Source organism: Borostomias antarcticus (assembly GCF_949987555.1).
Source record: "Borostomias antarcticus genome assembly, chromosome: 11".
Taxonomy (NCBI): domain Eukaryota; kingdom Metazoa; phylum Chordata; class Actinopteri; order Stomiiformes; family Stomiidae; genus Borostomias; species Borostomias antarcticus.
This window is the reverse complement of record NC_140244.1, coordinates 1,860,237-1,877,736: the sequence shown is the minus strand read 5'-3', so window position 1 is coordinate 1,877,736 and position 17,500 is coordinate 1,860,237. Positions and strand designations below refer to the sequence as shown.

Genomic DNA, 17,500 nt, shown 5'->3' with positions numbered 1-17,500 from the left:
TCCTCCCCTTCTCTCCCTCTCCTCCCCTTCTCTCCCTCTTCTCACCATCTCTCCTTCCCTCCCCTCCTCCGCGTCCACTCATTCCAGCAAGACACCCGGACCTCGTCCTCCCTGCCCAAGCTGGACCTCCACGTGATCCCGGTGTGGAAGAAAGGCATCACCGGGAAGGGCGTGGTCATCACCGTCCTGGACGACGGCCTGGAGTGGAACCACACCGACATCTACCCCAACTACGTAAGAGCGTTTCCATGGCGACCGTCGCCGTCGTCGTCGTCACCGAGGCAGAGCGTCGCCATAGCAACACCGGTGACACCTCGGGAGGCGATTTATAAAAGGGCCCCTTATAGATGCTATGTGATAAGGTGACGGCGTCCGCCGTGGGAAAGCGTACATCTTTAGGGTATTCATCTTTACGGGAAACACCTCTTGATGGGTGTGTGATGGCGGTGCAGCGGTTTCGTCAGTTAGCGTGTGTTTATGATAAGGATGCACGATCTCAGCAAATTTAAGTGTTTACAATAACCGGCGTTTCAACTGTGAAGCTGTTTTGCTGCTTCAACTGCAATTGATTTAGAACATTTTGTAATCAAAGCGCTTCAGTCTAGCATGCTAGCTCGTTTCAAGAGGGACTCCATGAAGCCCCATCTGTGGACTGGCTAGCAGCACATCTTCTATAGAGAGGAGAGGTAGACATAGAGAGAGAGAGGGAGGGAGAGAGAGAGAGACAGAGAGAGAGAGAGAGAGAGAGGGAGGGAGAGAGAGAGAGAGGGAGAGAGAGGGAGAGAGAGAGAGAGAGAGGGAGAGAGAGAGAGAGAGAATGTATGTCAACAAGGTGGAGGAAACTGACTCTCACCGTCATTAGCATCACTGTGATTAATCAGTTTTACTTATCAAATAATTTGCAGCATTTGCAAGTCATCTCAACTGACATTGAAAGCCGTTTTATTATTTAACCCTTGAAGCTGAGTTCCACGCAGGGATCTTTTATAGCCTTTGGTTTGACTCGGCCGGGGATCCAACCCCCAACCTCCAAATCTCAGGGCGGACACTCTTACCACAAGGTCACTGAGCTGGGCTGAGTTTCCCAGAGGCATCGTAGCGCTACGTTCATCGAAAGCTATGGCGTTCATCATAGCGCTACGATGAATGTAGCGCTACGATGCCTCTGGGAAACTCAGCCCAGGTCTGTGACTGTGAATGAGACCATGACTTACTGTACTAGTGCGTTTGCTTTTTATAATACAGTTCTCACCCTACGAAATCCAGAAGAGCATAGAAAGAAGTACAGAATTCACAAATGAAATGTTCTCCCATTCTCAAAACGGATTGTTTGTGTCAGTTCCTTATCAAAACCGCCCGGTCTTCTCATCACCGTTCACATAAACAACAGTTTTCCTCCGTGACGGTGGCTGGGCCCTCGGTCCGGCCACGCGTTCCAAGGGTTGTCACTCTATTTTGCCTTCTGCCAACTCCTTGATCGTTTCGGTGACAAACGTTGTTTTCATCAACGCTCGTCACGTGACACGACGCCCCTGAACGTTAGTCCTCCCGTCACCTTGCGTAGCCTTGCGTAGCTCGCGCTAGCGTAGCTTGCGTTGACTATGAATGGGCCTTCTCTCTTCCAGGACGCAGCGGCCAGCTACGATTTCAACGACAACGACCCCGACCCTTTCCCCAGATACGACTCCACCAACGAGAACAAGTACGTTCACTTTGTATGGATGTCCAGTCTTCATATGTGGTTTCACGATATTACTTGACTTGAGCAATTTGTTTTTTTAAGAGCTGTTTTTCTGCTTCTCTCCAAAACTGTCATAAATGAAGGTTTTATTTCGGAAAAATATACAGTTCCCTCTTTTCAAATTGTGTTTAGGGGTCAAGGTTCAAGCAGAAATAGGTTATATGCCTTTCCACATGATTCGTATTACATTTTTTAGGATAAGGATTACGTAGAATTACATTATGTCTAGACACTGTAATATCTATAATAACATATCATAATCAGGAAATGGAACATGCCTTTTTTAATGGATATAGTCCTCACATAAACCCATGTAATCCACCACCACAGCATCCTCATTAAATACTGTAAGTAGATTGGGAGGGATGGGAGAGATGGTAGTAACCCACTGAGCAAAGACACGTCTAAAAGATGTCTTTTAGACGTCTTTTTCGGACATCCAAAGACATCCAATCTTTTTTTTTTTGCACTAAGCTGAGCCGGCTTGCTTGAAAGTTTGACCTCGACGTCGAACACTAAGGGAGCCCAATTTGGTTTGGCGCACGGAGAGAAAAAACGGTTTCATGCATCGGGAGCCATATCAGAGACCCAGAAACGTGCTTATAGAACACCCTCTCGGCGGTTTCAACACCCTCTCTGTCTCTCTCTCCCTCACTCTCTTTTTGTCTCTCAGACAATACCGGGGAATGATGACTCACTCTTTGCCAGCTGTTGAGTTAGACTGGCCTCACACCCACCAGCCCCCCTCCCACCCATGTTAAAACACTCTTTTGTTGTCACGGTACTCTGACCGCTTGTATAATTTAGTCTCTGGCGGCAGAGCGTCTGACATGTCATACAAAAGCTTCCATTTTCACACGATGAAGGTTCGGCCTTCTAAATTAATATATTTCCACTCTCAACGTGTAATTGGGATGTTATGAAATCAAACAAAAGCACCAATTATTTCGATTTTCCAACGGTTTTGTGGTGGAATAGATCTCTTCTGATGAGATTTGAAACCTGAACATTGACGGGGTTCTTAGTTTACACCAGTTTGTAAAAGGTTGAGGTTTGTGTTGATTGATTATAAATCATTGATGGGCCAATAATGGAACCAACAAACAAGCAAACAAGCAAACAAACAAATAAAGGTTTAGTGGAATAGAATAGAACAGAATAGAATAGAATAGAATAGAATAGAATAGAATAGAATAGAATAGAAAAGAACAGAATAGAATAGAATAGAATAGAATAGAATAGAATAGAATAGAATAGAACAGAATAGAATAGAACAGAATATAATAGAATAGAATAGAACATAATAGAACATAATAGAATAGAATAGAATAGAACATAATAGAATAGAATAGAATAGAACATAATAGAACATAATAGAACAGAACAGAACAGAACAGAATAGAATAGAATAGAATAGAATAGAATAGAATAGAATAGAATAGAATAGAATAGAACATAATAGAATAGAATAGAATAGAATAGAATAGAATAGAATAGAATAGAATAGAATAGAATAGAATAGAATAGAATAGAATAGAACAGAATATAATAGAATAGAATAGAACATAATAGAACATAATAGAATAGAATAGAATAGAACATAATAGAATAGAATAGAATAGAATAGAATAGAACATAATAGAACAGAACAGAACAGAACAGAATAGAATAGAATAGAATAGAATAGAATAGAATAGAATAGAATAGAATAGAATAGAACATAATAGAATAGAATAGAATAGAATAGAATAGAATAGAATAGAACAGAATGGAATAGAATAGAAAATAACATAATAGAACATAATAGAATAGAACAGAACAGAATAGAATAGAATAGAATAGAATAGAATAGAATAGAATAGAATAGAATAGAATAGAACAGAATAGAATAGAATAGAATATAATAGAATAGAATAGAATAGAACAGAACTGAATAGAATAGAATAGAATAGAATAGAATAGAATAGAACAGAATAGAACAGAATAGAACAGAACAGAACAGAATAGAATAGAATAGAACAGAATAGAACAGAATAGAACAGAATAGAATAGAATAGAATAGAATAGAATAGAATAGAATAGAATAGAATAGAATAGAATAGAATAGAATAGAATAGAACAGAACAGAACAGAATAGAACAGAATAGAATAGAATTGAATAGAACATAATAGAATAGAATAGAATAGAATAGAATAGAATAGAATAGAATAGAATAGAATAGAATAGAATTGAATTGAATTGAATTGAATTGAATTGAATAGAACATAATAGAATAGAATAGAATACAGCTTTATTGTTCAGCAAAGGCTGCAAAATTGTTTTAGAATCATTCAGTAGTGAAATAATGTGTGAGACAAACACTAATCTGTAAACATGTCGTTGTCTGCCCAGGCATGGGACCAGGTGTGCTGGAGAGATCTCCATGCAAGCAGACAACAATAAATGTGGAGTCGGAGTGGCGTACAATTCCAAGGTTGGAGGTGAGTGTGTGTGTGTGTGTGTGTGTGTGTGTGTGTGTGTGTGTGTGTGTGCATTCCTAGGAACAAATAAGTACATTTTAGTCGAATTGTTGTAGCACCCATGTCTGGCAATAAATGACTGATTGCTGTGCGACAATCCACGTCATCTAAAGAGTAGCAGTGTCAGAGGGGTCGGCGTTAGTCACCTGCCCCACCCTGCCCTAGATTGGAGCTAGCGTAGTGGAAGTACCTCTTCTGTGTACCCTTCCTTCCCTCATGTCCTTCTGCTAGGCTGCTACAAAGATATGAAAAGTATGGGGCGCCCCTGTAGCTCACCGGGTAAGGCACGCCCCATATGAAGGCTAGTCCTTCGCGCCGCGGACCAGGGCTCGGGTCCTGTGTCCCTATGTCCTTCCCTCTCTCTCTCCCACATTTCCTGTCTCTCTCAACTGTCCTTTCCCATTAAAGCTGAAAAGCCCTAAAAATATCTTAAAAAATAGATATCTTTAAATATCTAATAAACACAACCATTGATTTGTATTCGGCGTGTTTCGTCACTTCCTCCCAGGGATCCGCATGCTGGATGGCATCGTGACGGACGCCATCGAGGCCAGTTCCATCGGCTTCAACCCGGACCACGTGGACATCTACAGCGCCAGCTGGGGACCCAACGATGACGGCAAGACGGTGGAGGGCCCCGGTCGCCTGGCGCAGAAGGCCTTCGAGTATGGCATCCAGAAGGTATACAGTGTATAGAAGGTATAGAGTGTAGAGTAGTAGTGTAATTAAATAAATCAATAGTAGTAGTAGTATAAATAAATAAATAAATAAATAAATAAATAAATAAATAAATAAATAAATAAATAAATAAATAATAATACATAATTAAATAAAATGCTCCACTTTTGAGTACTGTACTGTCAGTGGTTTGATAGGCATTACAATAGTATTGGTATTGCAGATCTGGGTAAAAGATTTCCTTATTTGAATGAGCTTTTATGAGAGCCAGTACAGTGAGGGCCGAGCTTGTGCCTCTCTGACCATTCTGTTGGTTATTGTGCCAGGCAAGCTAAATCGAGCACTGATAAAACAGTACGTCTGCTCACACTTGTGAAAAGTGGATTAACAACTTAAAGTATGCCCCACTGAACTATTGATTTAAGCTTTATTCAGACAGGGATTCAGTTGCAGATAAGCCCTGTATTTCAAAAGGCTACACATCAAGACAGCATACACATTATAAACACCGGTACAAGTAAAACAGAAGAATCATTAAAAACACAATCATAGAAAGCAAACACATTCTATTGCCATTGCGGCACCAGAACATTCAATGTGTGTGTGTTGTGGAGGTTATTCCACAAGTAGAGTGCAATAAAATTACAAATATATAAATAAATAAAAAGCTAACTGTTAACACCAATGACATTTCCAGAGATAGTCTGTGAGACTGGGTATTGTAGTCCATCTCAAGGTAAGCAAAGATGTTATTTATTTTTTTTAAGAGCTTTATATAAAAACAGCAATATACTGAGGGACAGCCTACATCCTGGTAGAGAATACAGGGATGTGTACTAAAACCTTCACCCTTAATAAATGGATGTCCTCTACGGTAGAGTGATCTGCATCTGTGTCTGACCGATCTGAGTGGCAGCTGAATTCATATAGATAATGACTTCATTATACTATATAATATTGCTATAATAATACTCAAATTTAAATCTATGGCTCTTGACATTTGTACTTTGACCTGTAACTGTTTTTATTATTATAATTATTATTATTATCATCATCATTATTATTATTATTATATTTGTTCTGTTGTTATTTGTGTATTTGTCTGAACTCGTCAACACTGTAAATGAGGGAAACCTCATTGTGCTTTACGAGTATAAATAAAGGTTTGAAAATGAAATATTACAGTACTATGATGTTTTGTCTTGTTGTCCAACACAAGTCTTATAACACTAAATCACTTTATTCACCTGCTTATAATAATAATAATAATAATAATAATAATAATAATAATAATAATAATAATAATAATAATAATAATAATAATAATAATAAACATGATGTATTAATTGTATTTTGTTTTTTAGGGCCGTGGAGGTAAGGGCTCCATCTTTGTGTGGGCGTCGGGTAACGGCGGGCGCCAGGGGGACAACTGCGACTGCGACGGCTACACGGACAGCATCTACACCATCTCCATCAGCAGCGCGTCCCAGCAGGGCCTGTCCCCCTGGTACGCTGAGAAGTGCTCGTCCACCCTGGCCACGGCCTACAGCAGCGGGGACTACACCGACCAGAGGATAGTGAGTATCCCTATCAATCAATCAATCAATCAATCAATCAATCAATCAATCAATCAATCAATCAATCAAAGCTTTATTTGTATAGCACATTTCATACACAGAGGCAACACAATGCGCTTTACAGAGAACAAGGGAGGTGGGCATACGACCCACTCTCTACATATTCCAGAGGGAAGCAAAAAAACAGTAATCACCCGGGGGCCAGATAAGTGAGCTGTAAAAATTCTTCCCTGACCCCTCTCTCCTAACCCCACCGGAGAGTCATATGTTGAGTTGCGGTCGATTCTGTGATGCTATGATATAGGGATGTTAAGAGTTAATCGACTATCGATTAATTGGCGATAAGAATTTACTCAAGTAAGATTTGGTTACTCGATTAATTGCTTGTTAATGGAACAGAACTTTTTTTTTTTTACAAACATTATCAACAGGAGTTGCGTGAAATGTAATCATGATTTAGGGTCTGACTGCACATGAGGGCGCCACGCCATGTAGTGAAGGATAATTGGGATGCTGGGAAATTTCAACGACACAGCGGAAGAAGACACAAAAATTAAGCGAGCAAAGCGCAGTCCGGCTCGGGATGTTCTTATCATTAATTGACTATCGTTTGTTAAGGTTAACAGTTATCGATTAATGAAATTCCTTGAAATGTGCAACCCTACTATGATATGCTATGCATATGTGTTGTATGGTATGGAGGATTATAGTGCTTTCCTCATAAAATGTCCTCCTTCCTCATCTAACCCAGATAGCAAGTGGATGTGTAATGATTCTGGGCCATATATGGGCCGGAACTAAGCCACAAGGGCCAGATCTGGCCTGTATATGGCCCAGATCCGCTTGCTATCTGGGAAATCATGGCAGCAGCCGTACCTGTTCATGTGTTTACTCTTTGTTGTTGTTTATGTGTCCCGTCAGACGAGTGCTGATTTGCATAATGAGTGCACGGAGACGCATACCGGAACCTCGGCCTCTGCTCCGCTGGCGGCCGGAATATTCGCCCTGGCGCTCGAACAGAAGTAAGGAAACGACTCTTCAGCGCTCTCGTTAGGAAACGACTCTTCAGCGCTCTCGTTAGGAAACGACTCTTCAGCGCTCTCGTTAGGAAACGACTCTTCAGCGCTCTCGTTAGGAAACGACTCTTCAGCGCTCTCGTTAGGAAACGACACTTCAGCACTCTCGTTAGAAAACGACTCTTCAGCACTCTCGTTAGGAAACGACTCTTCAGCGCTCTCGTTAGGAAACGACACTTCAGCGCTCTCGTTAGGACAGTGGTTCCCAAACTTTTTCAATCAGGCCCCACTTGGGTAATTGGAAATATTTTCTGGGCCCACTTAGATTGATAGAATTAATTATAGTTACTTAATTTACTACTAATAACAAGACACAAAGATCCAATTTTAGTTTTATATTTTATTCAAAACAAATTTGGCCACTGTGAAATAATTAGGCCTCAAACCCAAATAATAATAATTTAAATAATATATTAATCAAAATTAGCGTCTTTTTTTCTCTTTATTTTCATGCCCCACCTGCAGTACCTCCGCGCCCCACTAGGGGGGGCACGCCCCACACTTTAGGAAACACTACGTTAGGATATTCTACCAATGACAAACGCTCACACACTTTGTAATTATCAGTCGCATAATCATAACACACACATTCAGCATTCAGCGAGTTCAGGGTGACAGGAAACCTGTCCTCAGCGAGTTCAGGGTGACAGGAAAACTGTCCTCAGCGAGTTCAGGGTGACAGGAAAACTGTCCTCAGCGAGTTCAGGGTGACAGGAAAACTGTCCCCAGCGAGTTCAGGGTGACAGGAACACTGTCCCCAGCGAGTTCAGAGTGACAGGAAAACTGTCCCCAGCGAGTTCAGGGTGACAGGAAAACTGTCCCCAGCGAGTTCAGGGTGACAGGAAAACTGTCCCCAGCGAGTTCAGGGTGACAGGAAAACTGTCCCCAGTGAGTTCAGGGTGACAGGAAAACTGTCCTCAGCGAGTTCAGGGTGACAGGAAAACTGTCCCCAGCGAGTTCAGGGTGACAGGAAAACTGTCCTCAGCGAGTTCAGGGTGACAGGAAAACTGTCCCCAGCGAGTTCAGGGTGACAGGAAAACTGTCCCCAGCGAGTTCAGGGTGACAGGAAAACTGTCCCCAGCGAGTTCAGGGTGACAGGAAAACTGTCCCCAGCGAGTTCAGGGTGACAGGAAAACTGTCCCCAGCGAGTTCAGGGTGACAGGAAAACTGTCCCCAGCTAGTTCAGGGTGACAGGAAAACTGTCCCCAGCGAGTTCAGGGTGACAGGAAAACTGTCCCCAGCGAGTTCAGGGTGACAGGAAAACTGTCCCCAGCGAGTTCAGGGTGACAGGAAAACTGTCCCCAGCGAGTTCAGGGTGACAGGAAAACTGTCCCCAGCGAGTTCAGGGTGACAGGAAAACTGTCCCCAGCGAGTTCAGGGTGACAGGAAAACTGTCCCCAGCGAGTTCAGGGTGACAGGAAAACTGTCCCCAGTGAGTTCAGGGTGACAGGAAAACTGTCCTCAGCGAGTTCAGGGTGACAGGAAAACTGTCCCCAGCGAGTTCAGGGTGACAGGAAAACTGTCCTCAGCGAGTTCAGGGTGACAGGAAAACTGTCCCCAGCGAGTTCAGGGTGACAGGAAAACTGTCCCCAGCGAGTTCAGGGTGACAGGAAAACTGTCCCCAGCGAGTTCAGGGTGACAGGAAAACTGTCCCCAGCGAGTTCAGGGTGACAGGAAAACTGTCCCCAGCTAGTTCAGGGTGACAGGAAAACTGTCCCCAGCGAGTTCAGGGTGACAGGAAAACTGTCCCCAGCGAGTTCAGGGTGACAGGAAAACTGTCCCCAGCGAGTTCAGGGTGACAGGAAAACTGTCCCCAGCGAGTTCAGGGTGACAGGAAAACTGTCCCCAGCGAGTTCAGGGTGACGGGGCTGTCCTCAGCCCCACCCTCTTGGGTGAATTCTCATTAGTTCTGTGTGTCTTGTGTGTCCCCTCACCCAGTCCTGAGCTGACCTGGAGAGACCTGCAGCATTTGGTGGTGTGGACGTCCGAGTTCGACCCGCTGGCCAATAACCCGGGCTGGAAGAGGAACGGGGCGGGGCTTATGGTGAACAGCCGTTTCGGATTCGGCCTGCTCAACGCCAAAACCCTGGTGGACCTGGCAGACCCGGCCTCCTGGAAGCACGTCCCAGAGAAGACGCAGTGCATCATCAGGGACGAAGCTTTCCAGCCCAGGTAATCAATTAATCAATCAATCAAAGCTTTATTTGTATAGCGCATTTCATACCCAGAGGCAACACAATGCGCTTTACAGAGAACAAGGGAGGTGGGCATACGACCCACCTCTACATATTCCAGAGGGAAGCAAAATAACTGTAATCACCCGGGGGCCAGATAAGTGAGCTGTAAAAATTCTTCCCTGACCCCAGAAAGTAGCTTTCTGTCTATTCAGCTTAGTTTAGTTTAGTTTATTTATTTAAAATAGGGGCAGCACATATTAATAAACATTTAAATAAACACATACATAAATGTAAATATGCCAGATATAGCCAACAGGCAAATTTTAATCTGTAGTCCCTTGTCAGGTGGATGGCATGATAAAAAATCATACATACATAATTCACAATACACAATTACAAACACACAGTACATAAAACATAGCAGAGTAGTCCACCTGACCTAAAACTTACTCCATACAGTAACAAACACATGAAATGCAGATGAATAATTGATAGATTTACTTCCATTTTCACTAAGATATTCAATGCCTCCAACACCTCTCACTCCAGTGGGTGTTCATGATATGGAGTCAGTTACATGCAATTTGAAAAGATCCATGATAACGTTTTGATATTGTTCTCAGATTTACCCAGGTGGGTCACGTTGCTAGATTATAATCACTGGATTTATAGACTTCCTGTCCTGAAATGTCCCAATGTTTTGTCTCATAAGCTAACGTCAGAAGATGTGTGTGTGCATAACTGATGTTCATTGTATGTATTAAAAGAGGACAATTTTGCATTTGCTAAATTACTACAGCTAAATTTAGACAAACTATTGACAAACATAACCGACAAAAGAAAGCTCACTGTGGAGGAAAAAAAATCCCGCGCTCTATCCTTCTTACAGTATATCCAAACAGATGTTTTGTTTACCTCCATTTTGGATTAAAAGCATCAGAAAAGTCTGGCAGGCACAATTTGAGCAGCTATCGCTACATAACCTTCCAAACGACCTTCATTTTAGCCATCATGCTAATGCTAGCTAGCGACTCAAACTAATGCTAAATGGGGGTTTTACAACATTATTTTTGCTAATGACCCTTTCCCAGTGATCTGGGATTAAGGCACTCAGTGCTACTGACACCCTGTTGCCGTGGACGTCCGCTCTCCATCCCTGTAATCCCCAGGATTTGGTTCTCAGTCTCGCTCATCTCTTTCTGTAGTTGACCTCTGACCTCTCCGCAGCTTGGCCAGTCAAATCCCTTCATTCATGTCCTGGGTTAACAGATAGGGGTCAACCCTGACTGTATACATCTAGCTAAACGTTAGTTGTATGAACATAGTACTCAAGGGTGTCCACATGCATGGAAACACTGTACATTAATTGTATGTAGCTTTACTGTGTGGGTTAACGCTTCATATTAACTGCAAATTTGAGAAAACTATTAAAAAGTCGTACAAATTCAATTAATTTGCACAGGTATGTTATTTGCAAATAATCTGCTACAATGTATGTTTACATTCGGTGACAAGGTTTATTTGAACAAAGTCATTGGGGCAACAGGGCATGATCAAGGACATATCCTATGACCTATGACCTATGGCGTTGTTATAGTATGTAGTCCTGTTCTGAAGAGTTTATTTCAGGCTATTCTGATTGGTCCTGCAGGGTGTTGAAAGCAGCAGGGGAGATCACCATAGAGATCCCCACCAAGGCGTGTTCAGGTCAGCCGAACGCCGTCCTCTCCCTGGAGCACGTCCAGGTGGAGGCCAGCATCGAGTACACCAGGAGAGGGGACCTGCACATCACACTCACGTCCCCATCAGGTCAGCAACACGCACACAAGATGACAAGATTGGAATATGATCGTACTAGGGCTGAGTTTTCAAATGATTCTGAATCGATTCATGAATCCCAAAATCGATCTTTTATTTAATGAATGAATGAATAAATGAAGGAATGAATAGTTCATTAATTAATTCAATGATTCATTCATTCATTCATTTTTGGAAATCAGTATGGATACCCAGCCCTAGTATTGATGTGTTGCATAACTTGGCAGTCATGTAATTAAGGTTACAGCTAAAAAAAAAAACAGGTTTTAGTAACACTAACCGAATCGATATTGGATCAAATCGAATTGAATCGTGATATTCGATTCTGAACCTTGTGAATCGGAATCGAATCCATTCTTGAAATTCGAATCGATACCCAGCCCTAGATCGTATAAAACGCTAATTGTTTTTAGCGCTGACGAGTCTCTTTCGACCTATCAGGCACAAGCACCGTCCTGTTAGCCGAGAGAGAAAGGGACACTTCCTCCAACGGTTTCAGGAACTGGGACTTCATGTCTGTCCACACCTGGGGGGAGGACCCCACCGGCACCTGGACTCTCAAGATCACAGACACAGTGAGTCAAGATTATTCTTTTATTCTCTGGAGTTTGAAGGGAACTGACGAGCCAGATCAATTAACTTTGATCAGTTTGAAGCAAATGACTAGCAAGCGGATCTGGGCCATATACAGGCCAGATCTGGCCCTTGTGGCTTAGTTCCGGCCCATATATGGCCCAGATCCGCTTGCTATCTCGGCCGCCTTTCCTCCGAGCGTGCGACGCGTCCATCCGTCTTCGAAGCCGTCGGTTTCCCCGCCTTCCCCTGACCTCTGCTTCCTGTCTTCCCTGCGTCAGTCAGGGCGGATGGAGAACGAGGGCCGGATCCTGAGCTGGAAGCTGATCCTCCACGGCACCTCGGAGACGCCGGAGCACATGAAGAGGCCCCGGGCGTACGTGCCCTACAACGCCGTTCAGAACGACCGCCGCGGCGCGGAGCGCATGGACGACATGATGGAGGTGAGCGCGACGTGGGCCGGGGGCGACGGGGGTCACGGGGGGGTGGGGGGGTGGAAGGAATTAAGGGGCAGCATGACACCCATGGCACCGCATGACACCCCAGACAGCAATCCGATCAGGGCCATATACAGGCCAGATCTGGCACATGTGGCTTAGTCCTGGCCCACATATGGCCCAGATCCGCTTGTTATATGGGACAGGGGTACGGCGAATGAAAACACACAGTACATCAGGGCCCCGGTGGATCACGAGCCGTGACGCGACGCTGCTGACGCGGGGATTTTGGCGTCACGACTCGGGTGTTTTTGAGGCGCGACAAATACGACCAGAAGTAGGACGGAAACGACGCCGGCGTGACGTCAGTCGACGGAACTCTTCACACACAGAGAGAGATTTACAATCTCAATCCCGGATAGCAACCCAGATAGCAAGCAGATGTGTAATGATTCTGGGCCATATATGGGCCGGAACTAAGCCACAAGGGCCAGATCTGGCCTGTATATGGCCCTGATCCGCTTGCTATCTGGGAAACAACACTTATGGTTCAGTTGTGGCCCATATATGGCCGGGAGGTCACACTTTACAATAAGGGTCACAAAAAACATGAGTTAACCGTAAACTAATGCTTATTTAGGGTTAGGTTAGGTTACTAATTTAATAATTAAGTTAATTAATACCTTAGTTAAGGTTAGGGTTAGGTGAGTTAACCTTAGGGCCCATTCATAGTCAATGCAAGCTACGCTAGCGCAAGCTACGCTAGGCTACGCAAGGTGACATTGACGCGTCCTTGCGTAGCAACGTGTGTCGTGCAGAAATTTGTAACTTTACACGAGCGCAAGTGCTATTTCACACATTAGTTAACATAAATAACATTAGTAAATGGTTAATAGAGACATTAGTTAACTGTTTCTTAATGCTTAATAATGCATTAACTAATGTTTATTAATGTACCCTTATTGTAAAGTGTTACCGGTTTGGATTGGCTTACTACTGTATCTGGGATGACAATGTAATCCATTCAGTTGTATCCTTTTCGACAAAGGTCAGTTTCAGTTTGGTAGACTGTATGTACTATTCTAGTCTTGCAATGACCGTAATCCTAATCCTTGTAATCATAACAAAATATAGCCCAGTGTCTATGTGCAGCTTTCAGTTGAATGACTTTTTGACAGTACTGTGTTTAACGGGCCGTACCTCACCCGCCAAAAATGAACAGAGACCCCTTCTAAACCTCTTTTTGCCTGATCTATTTCTCTCCTGTTCGCTCATATAGGACCCGCCCAAAGAGAAGACCCCGCCCCCCAACCCCCCGCCACCCCCCACTCAGCCTCCTGTTCCAGCCGACCCCCAGAAGGAGTCGAAGAATCCCCTTCCTCCTCCCTCCTCCTCCTCCTCCTCCTCCTCCCCATCCCTGGCCCTCCTGCGCCTCCTCCAGACCGCCTTCAACCGGCAGACCCCCGCGGCCTCCCTGCCGCGCCCTTCCCCCGCCAAAGCCTCCTCGGCCTCCTCCTCCTGGGCGACCCGGTACCAGGAGAGCGTCCCCGCCCCTCCAGAATCGGGCCCTCGTCCACGGGTCCCCTCCCAGAAGCTGTACCAGGCCCTGGACAGGATCAACCGGTACCGGGGCCGGGAGGACAGCGTGTACAGCGACTACAGCGACGGGTTCTACGGCGCCGGGCCCTACCGGCACAGAGATGACCGGTTGATGCAGGCTCTGTTCGACATGCTGGATGAGGATGGGCAGTGAGGGGGGGCGGGGCTGGGGGGCGGAGCCTGGAGGAGGGGGGAGGATCGTAGGGGAGAGGGACGGGGTAGGGAGTGGGTGGGGGGGGGGGGGTTGCAGGCCGATGGTCCAGCCAGGCTCAAACAGACCTGATGATATTCAAGCGTACAGGTTGTTATTGAGTAATCATAAGCATAAATGGTAGTAAGGATTAAAGTGTTATGATTAAATTCATATAAGGTGAATCATGATCCATGCGTTAAAAAAAAGGCCATTATTAGCTGGTTGGTTTAATCAGGCGAGTAAGTGCTGGGCGGGACCAAAGCCCATTGGTTACATGCTGCAGTGGACTGTCCAATCCTGAGGTGAGGGTGAGAGAAAGAGGTTGAGGAAGAAGAGAGGAGAGAAAGAGAGGGAAAGATAAGAGAGAAACTCTTCCAGTCCGTTCTGTTCTGTAACTGTTCCACAAGACAAGGAATATCCGATCTCGCAGCGTTCCAGCCTGTCTGTCTGTCTGTCTGTCTGTCTGTCTGTCTGTCTGTCTGTCTGTCTGTCTGTCTGTCTTTCTGTCTCTCCTGCACAGTTCTGAGGTTGCGTCTCAAGATTCCATCGTGGTTTTATTTTCCTTCTTTGTACCCTTCCCCGCAGAGGTCGCTGTGCTACAGTAGCGAGACGCGGCCCGAGTCTCCCTTCTCTTCTCTATCTGCTTGAGCATGCCACCTTTAGAATATTAATTCTGCAGTTGTATCTATATATATCATCTAATATATTCTACAAGGACAATGATTGTATATGGTTTGAAAGATACTTGACGTCTAAATTATTCACCTCATAAACTAATTCTAGAGCTTTTGATGTCATTGTCTTTCAGTTTTGGGACATATAAATGTCATGTTTCTTTTGGTGCAAGGGTGGAAGTACTTTCATCCTTTCATACGTAAGAGTCAAATGCCCTAATTTCACACAAAAAAATCAGGTTACATGATAAGTTTAGCAGACCTCCCTCTAAATTTACCACTTGCTTTTCAAGGTGTAAACTCGCAGTTGTTGACAAATGGTATATTATTCTCAGGGTGTCAACAAAGTGTTGGAGAGTTTGAGAACTAACTACAATCCTTTTTCCTGTTCTCTTGAAAGTATTAAGTGGTAAATATGTACTTAAGAATTGACCTCTAAAGCATAGAATAGGTGATAGATGACCTATCAATAGTCTTTTGGTTGCGTTATAAATGTACTTTAAATAATCATGAAAATAAAATGAAAAACATAATAATCTAGAGTATAAAAATGAAAGAGGTCTGGAAAAAAAAAACAATTAAAAAAGCAAACAATAGAAATACATCCTGGACTCAATTTGATGAATTTTTGTATATTGAAGTACAATGCTGCATCAAATGAAATATTTTTCTAAGATTCCTTGATTGATTTATTGCTTTTTTGATGTTATATAGATAAAATGCTTTGATTATTACTATATGAAACCATGCATACAAATGAACACTGCCAAACTGATGTGCTGACAAATAGAAAAAAGCTTTGTGTTTTGGTGTTTGTAAAGCAGGCTGGGATAATGTTGTTATTGTTTCTAGTTAATCAATACTATCTGCCAATGACAGTACCACTTAGTTACATGCACTATGAGTTAGTGCATTTCAACAATTTGTTATTGATTCACATTAAAGGACCTATCACAAAGTCCTTTGTTCAAAGGTCAGCCAGCACTTTTGGATAGGGGCTGCAACATGTCATGACACCTTCACTTCATGATACCACCACAGCACTATCATTCGCTCTACATAAATATTGATTATGTCTATGCCTGCAACTGCTGGTTGCTATAGCCTTTATGAATGCTAATGTAGTGCTTATGACAGTGTTATGAACTACTATGAATGTCTACCCTACAGTGAAAAATCTTTATTTTTTCTCTCCAGTGTTGTGGGTTGGACTGTGTACCAGGTGATTTTTGCCCCGCCTCTCTGCCTAATTGAGGTAAACGATTGAGACAAATGAAGGAGAAAAGGTTTACATTCATCCTGTAATTAACTCATCTTTCAATGTATCTGGTGGTGTTTGTTTATGATTTGGTTTTGATCGATGCTTCTGTCCAAAGTTGTTTACCAGAGCTGAATTATGCCACTCTTTCTGTATGGATGTACAAAATTAGATTTATCGTAATAAACTGCAAAGTTACCTCGTGAATGTGTCTGAGTTGTTGGCACAATACACAACCTGGTACACAACATGGTAGTAATTGCGCTAACATCATGTAAGTAAGAAAGTTCACATTTTCTGTAACATCATTTTAATACACAGTGCAGTTATGTCCACTTTAGGAAACCCTTGGGTTAGAGTTATTGCTCTATAATAAGCCTATCACAACTGCAGCAAACATGCACTGAATACACTTTACATTAAAACCACGAAATGAATACGGTAAGCAAGGGAGACCATGGAAGAGTAGAAACAAAAGCATTTATTAAAGGATTTCTGAAAACATTAAAATCACGGATATAGACGGCACCGCACCACTAAAATGGTGGGTTGCATTCAAGGTGGTTTATTTGTCATAATCGTAAAAGCTACAGGTAGCCTACCATAGAATAGTTACTATACTAGCCACTGAGGGAAATAAACTCTGTAGTCTCCTTGTGAATCTCCTTAACCCGACCGCTAGATGGCGCCCCAGGCCTATTTCGCCTCGGTTCAAGTGGTGGATCTGAATTCTTTGGCATATGACTGAAGAATTCTTCTACAACAGCGCCACCAGGCGGACGAACATGAAACAATTCAGAGATCACTGACGTCACCGGGTTCACACAGAGTAACAGAATGTAGAGGAACTTGATAGCACAACCTTGTCTTGAATAAGTGATTTTTCCTGTTAGCCTACTGAAGGCTACTCCTAGCAATCCATAGTTCATTAACAAGACTGGCAATAGCCTGCTGTAAAATCAGAAAAGGATTTTCATACGTGACATATTTTCTCCACAATCATAAGTAGCCTATAGAGGACAGAAAGACATTTTGTAGGCTATGCAACAGGGTTGTATGGATTCTCAATGATCTTCCATTGCCTCTCCTCCTCTCTCCCACTACCTATCCTCCTCTCTCATCCTTTTCTCCTCCATTTTCTCCCCCCCTCTCTCATGATCTGCTCTGCTCTTCTCTGCT

The 17,500-nt window shown here is 43.4% G+C and overlaps 1 protein-coding gene across 1 annotated transcript in view; it reads left to right on the top strand.

Annotated features, from left to right (window-relative positions):
• The window catches only part of pcsk1 (proprotein convertase subtilisin/kexin type 1), a gene marked incomplete at both ends in the record, with an annotated part of 24,716 nt that extends 10,366 nt beyond the window's left edge, over positions 1–14,350 (top strand). The window contains 11 exons of the mRNA XM_084445708.1: positions 88–234; positions 1,626–1,702; positions 4,134–4,222; positions 4,770–4,942; positions 6,304–6,516; positions 7,438–7,538; positions 9,531–9,764; positions 11,421–11,578; positions 12,029–12,162; positions 12,442–12,603; positions 13,877–14,350. Of these exons, the coding sequence (XP_084301834.1) occupies positions 88–234; positions 1,626–1,702; positions 4,134–4,222; positions 4,770–4,942; positions 6,304–6,516; positions 7,438–7,538; positions 9,531–9,764; positions 11,421–11,578; positions 12,029–12,162; positions 12,442–12,603; positions 13,877–14,350 (1,962 nt within the window). The remainder of the gene's footprint in view (positions 1–87; positions 235–1,625; positions 1,703–4,133; positions 4,223–4,769; positions 4,943–6,303; positions 6,517–7,437; positions 7,539–9,530; positions 9,765–11,420; positions 11,579–12,028; positions 12,163–12,441; positions 12,604–13,876) is intronic.
• Positions 14,351–17,500: the final 3,150 nt, after the last annotated feature.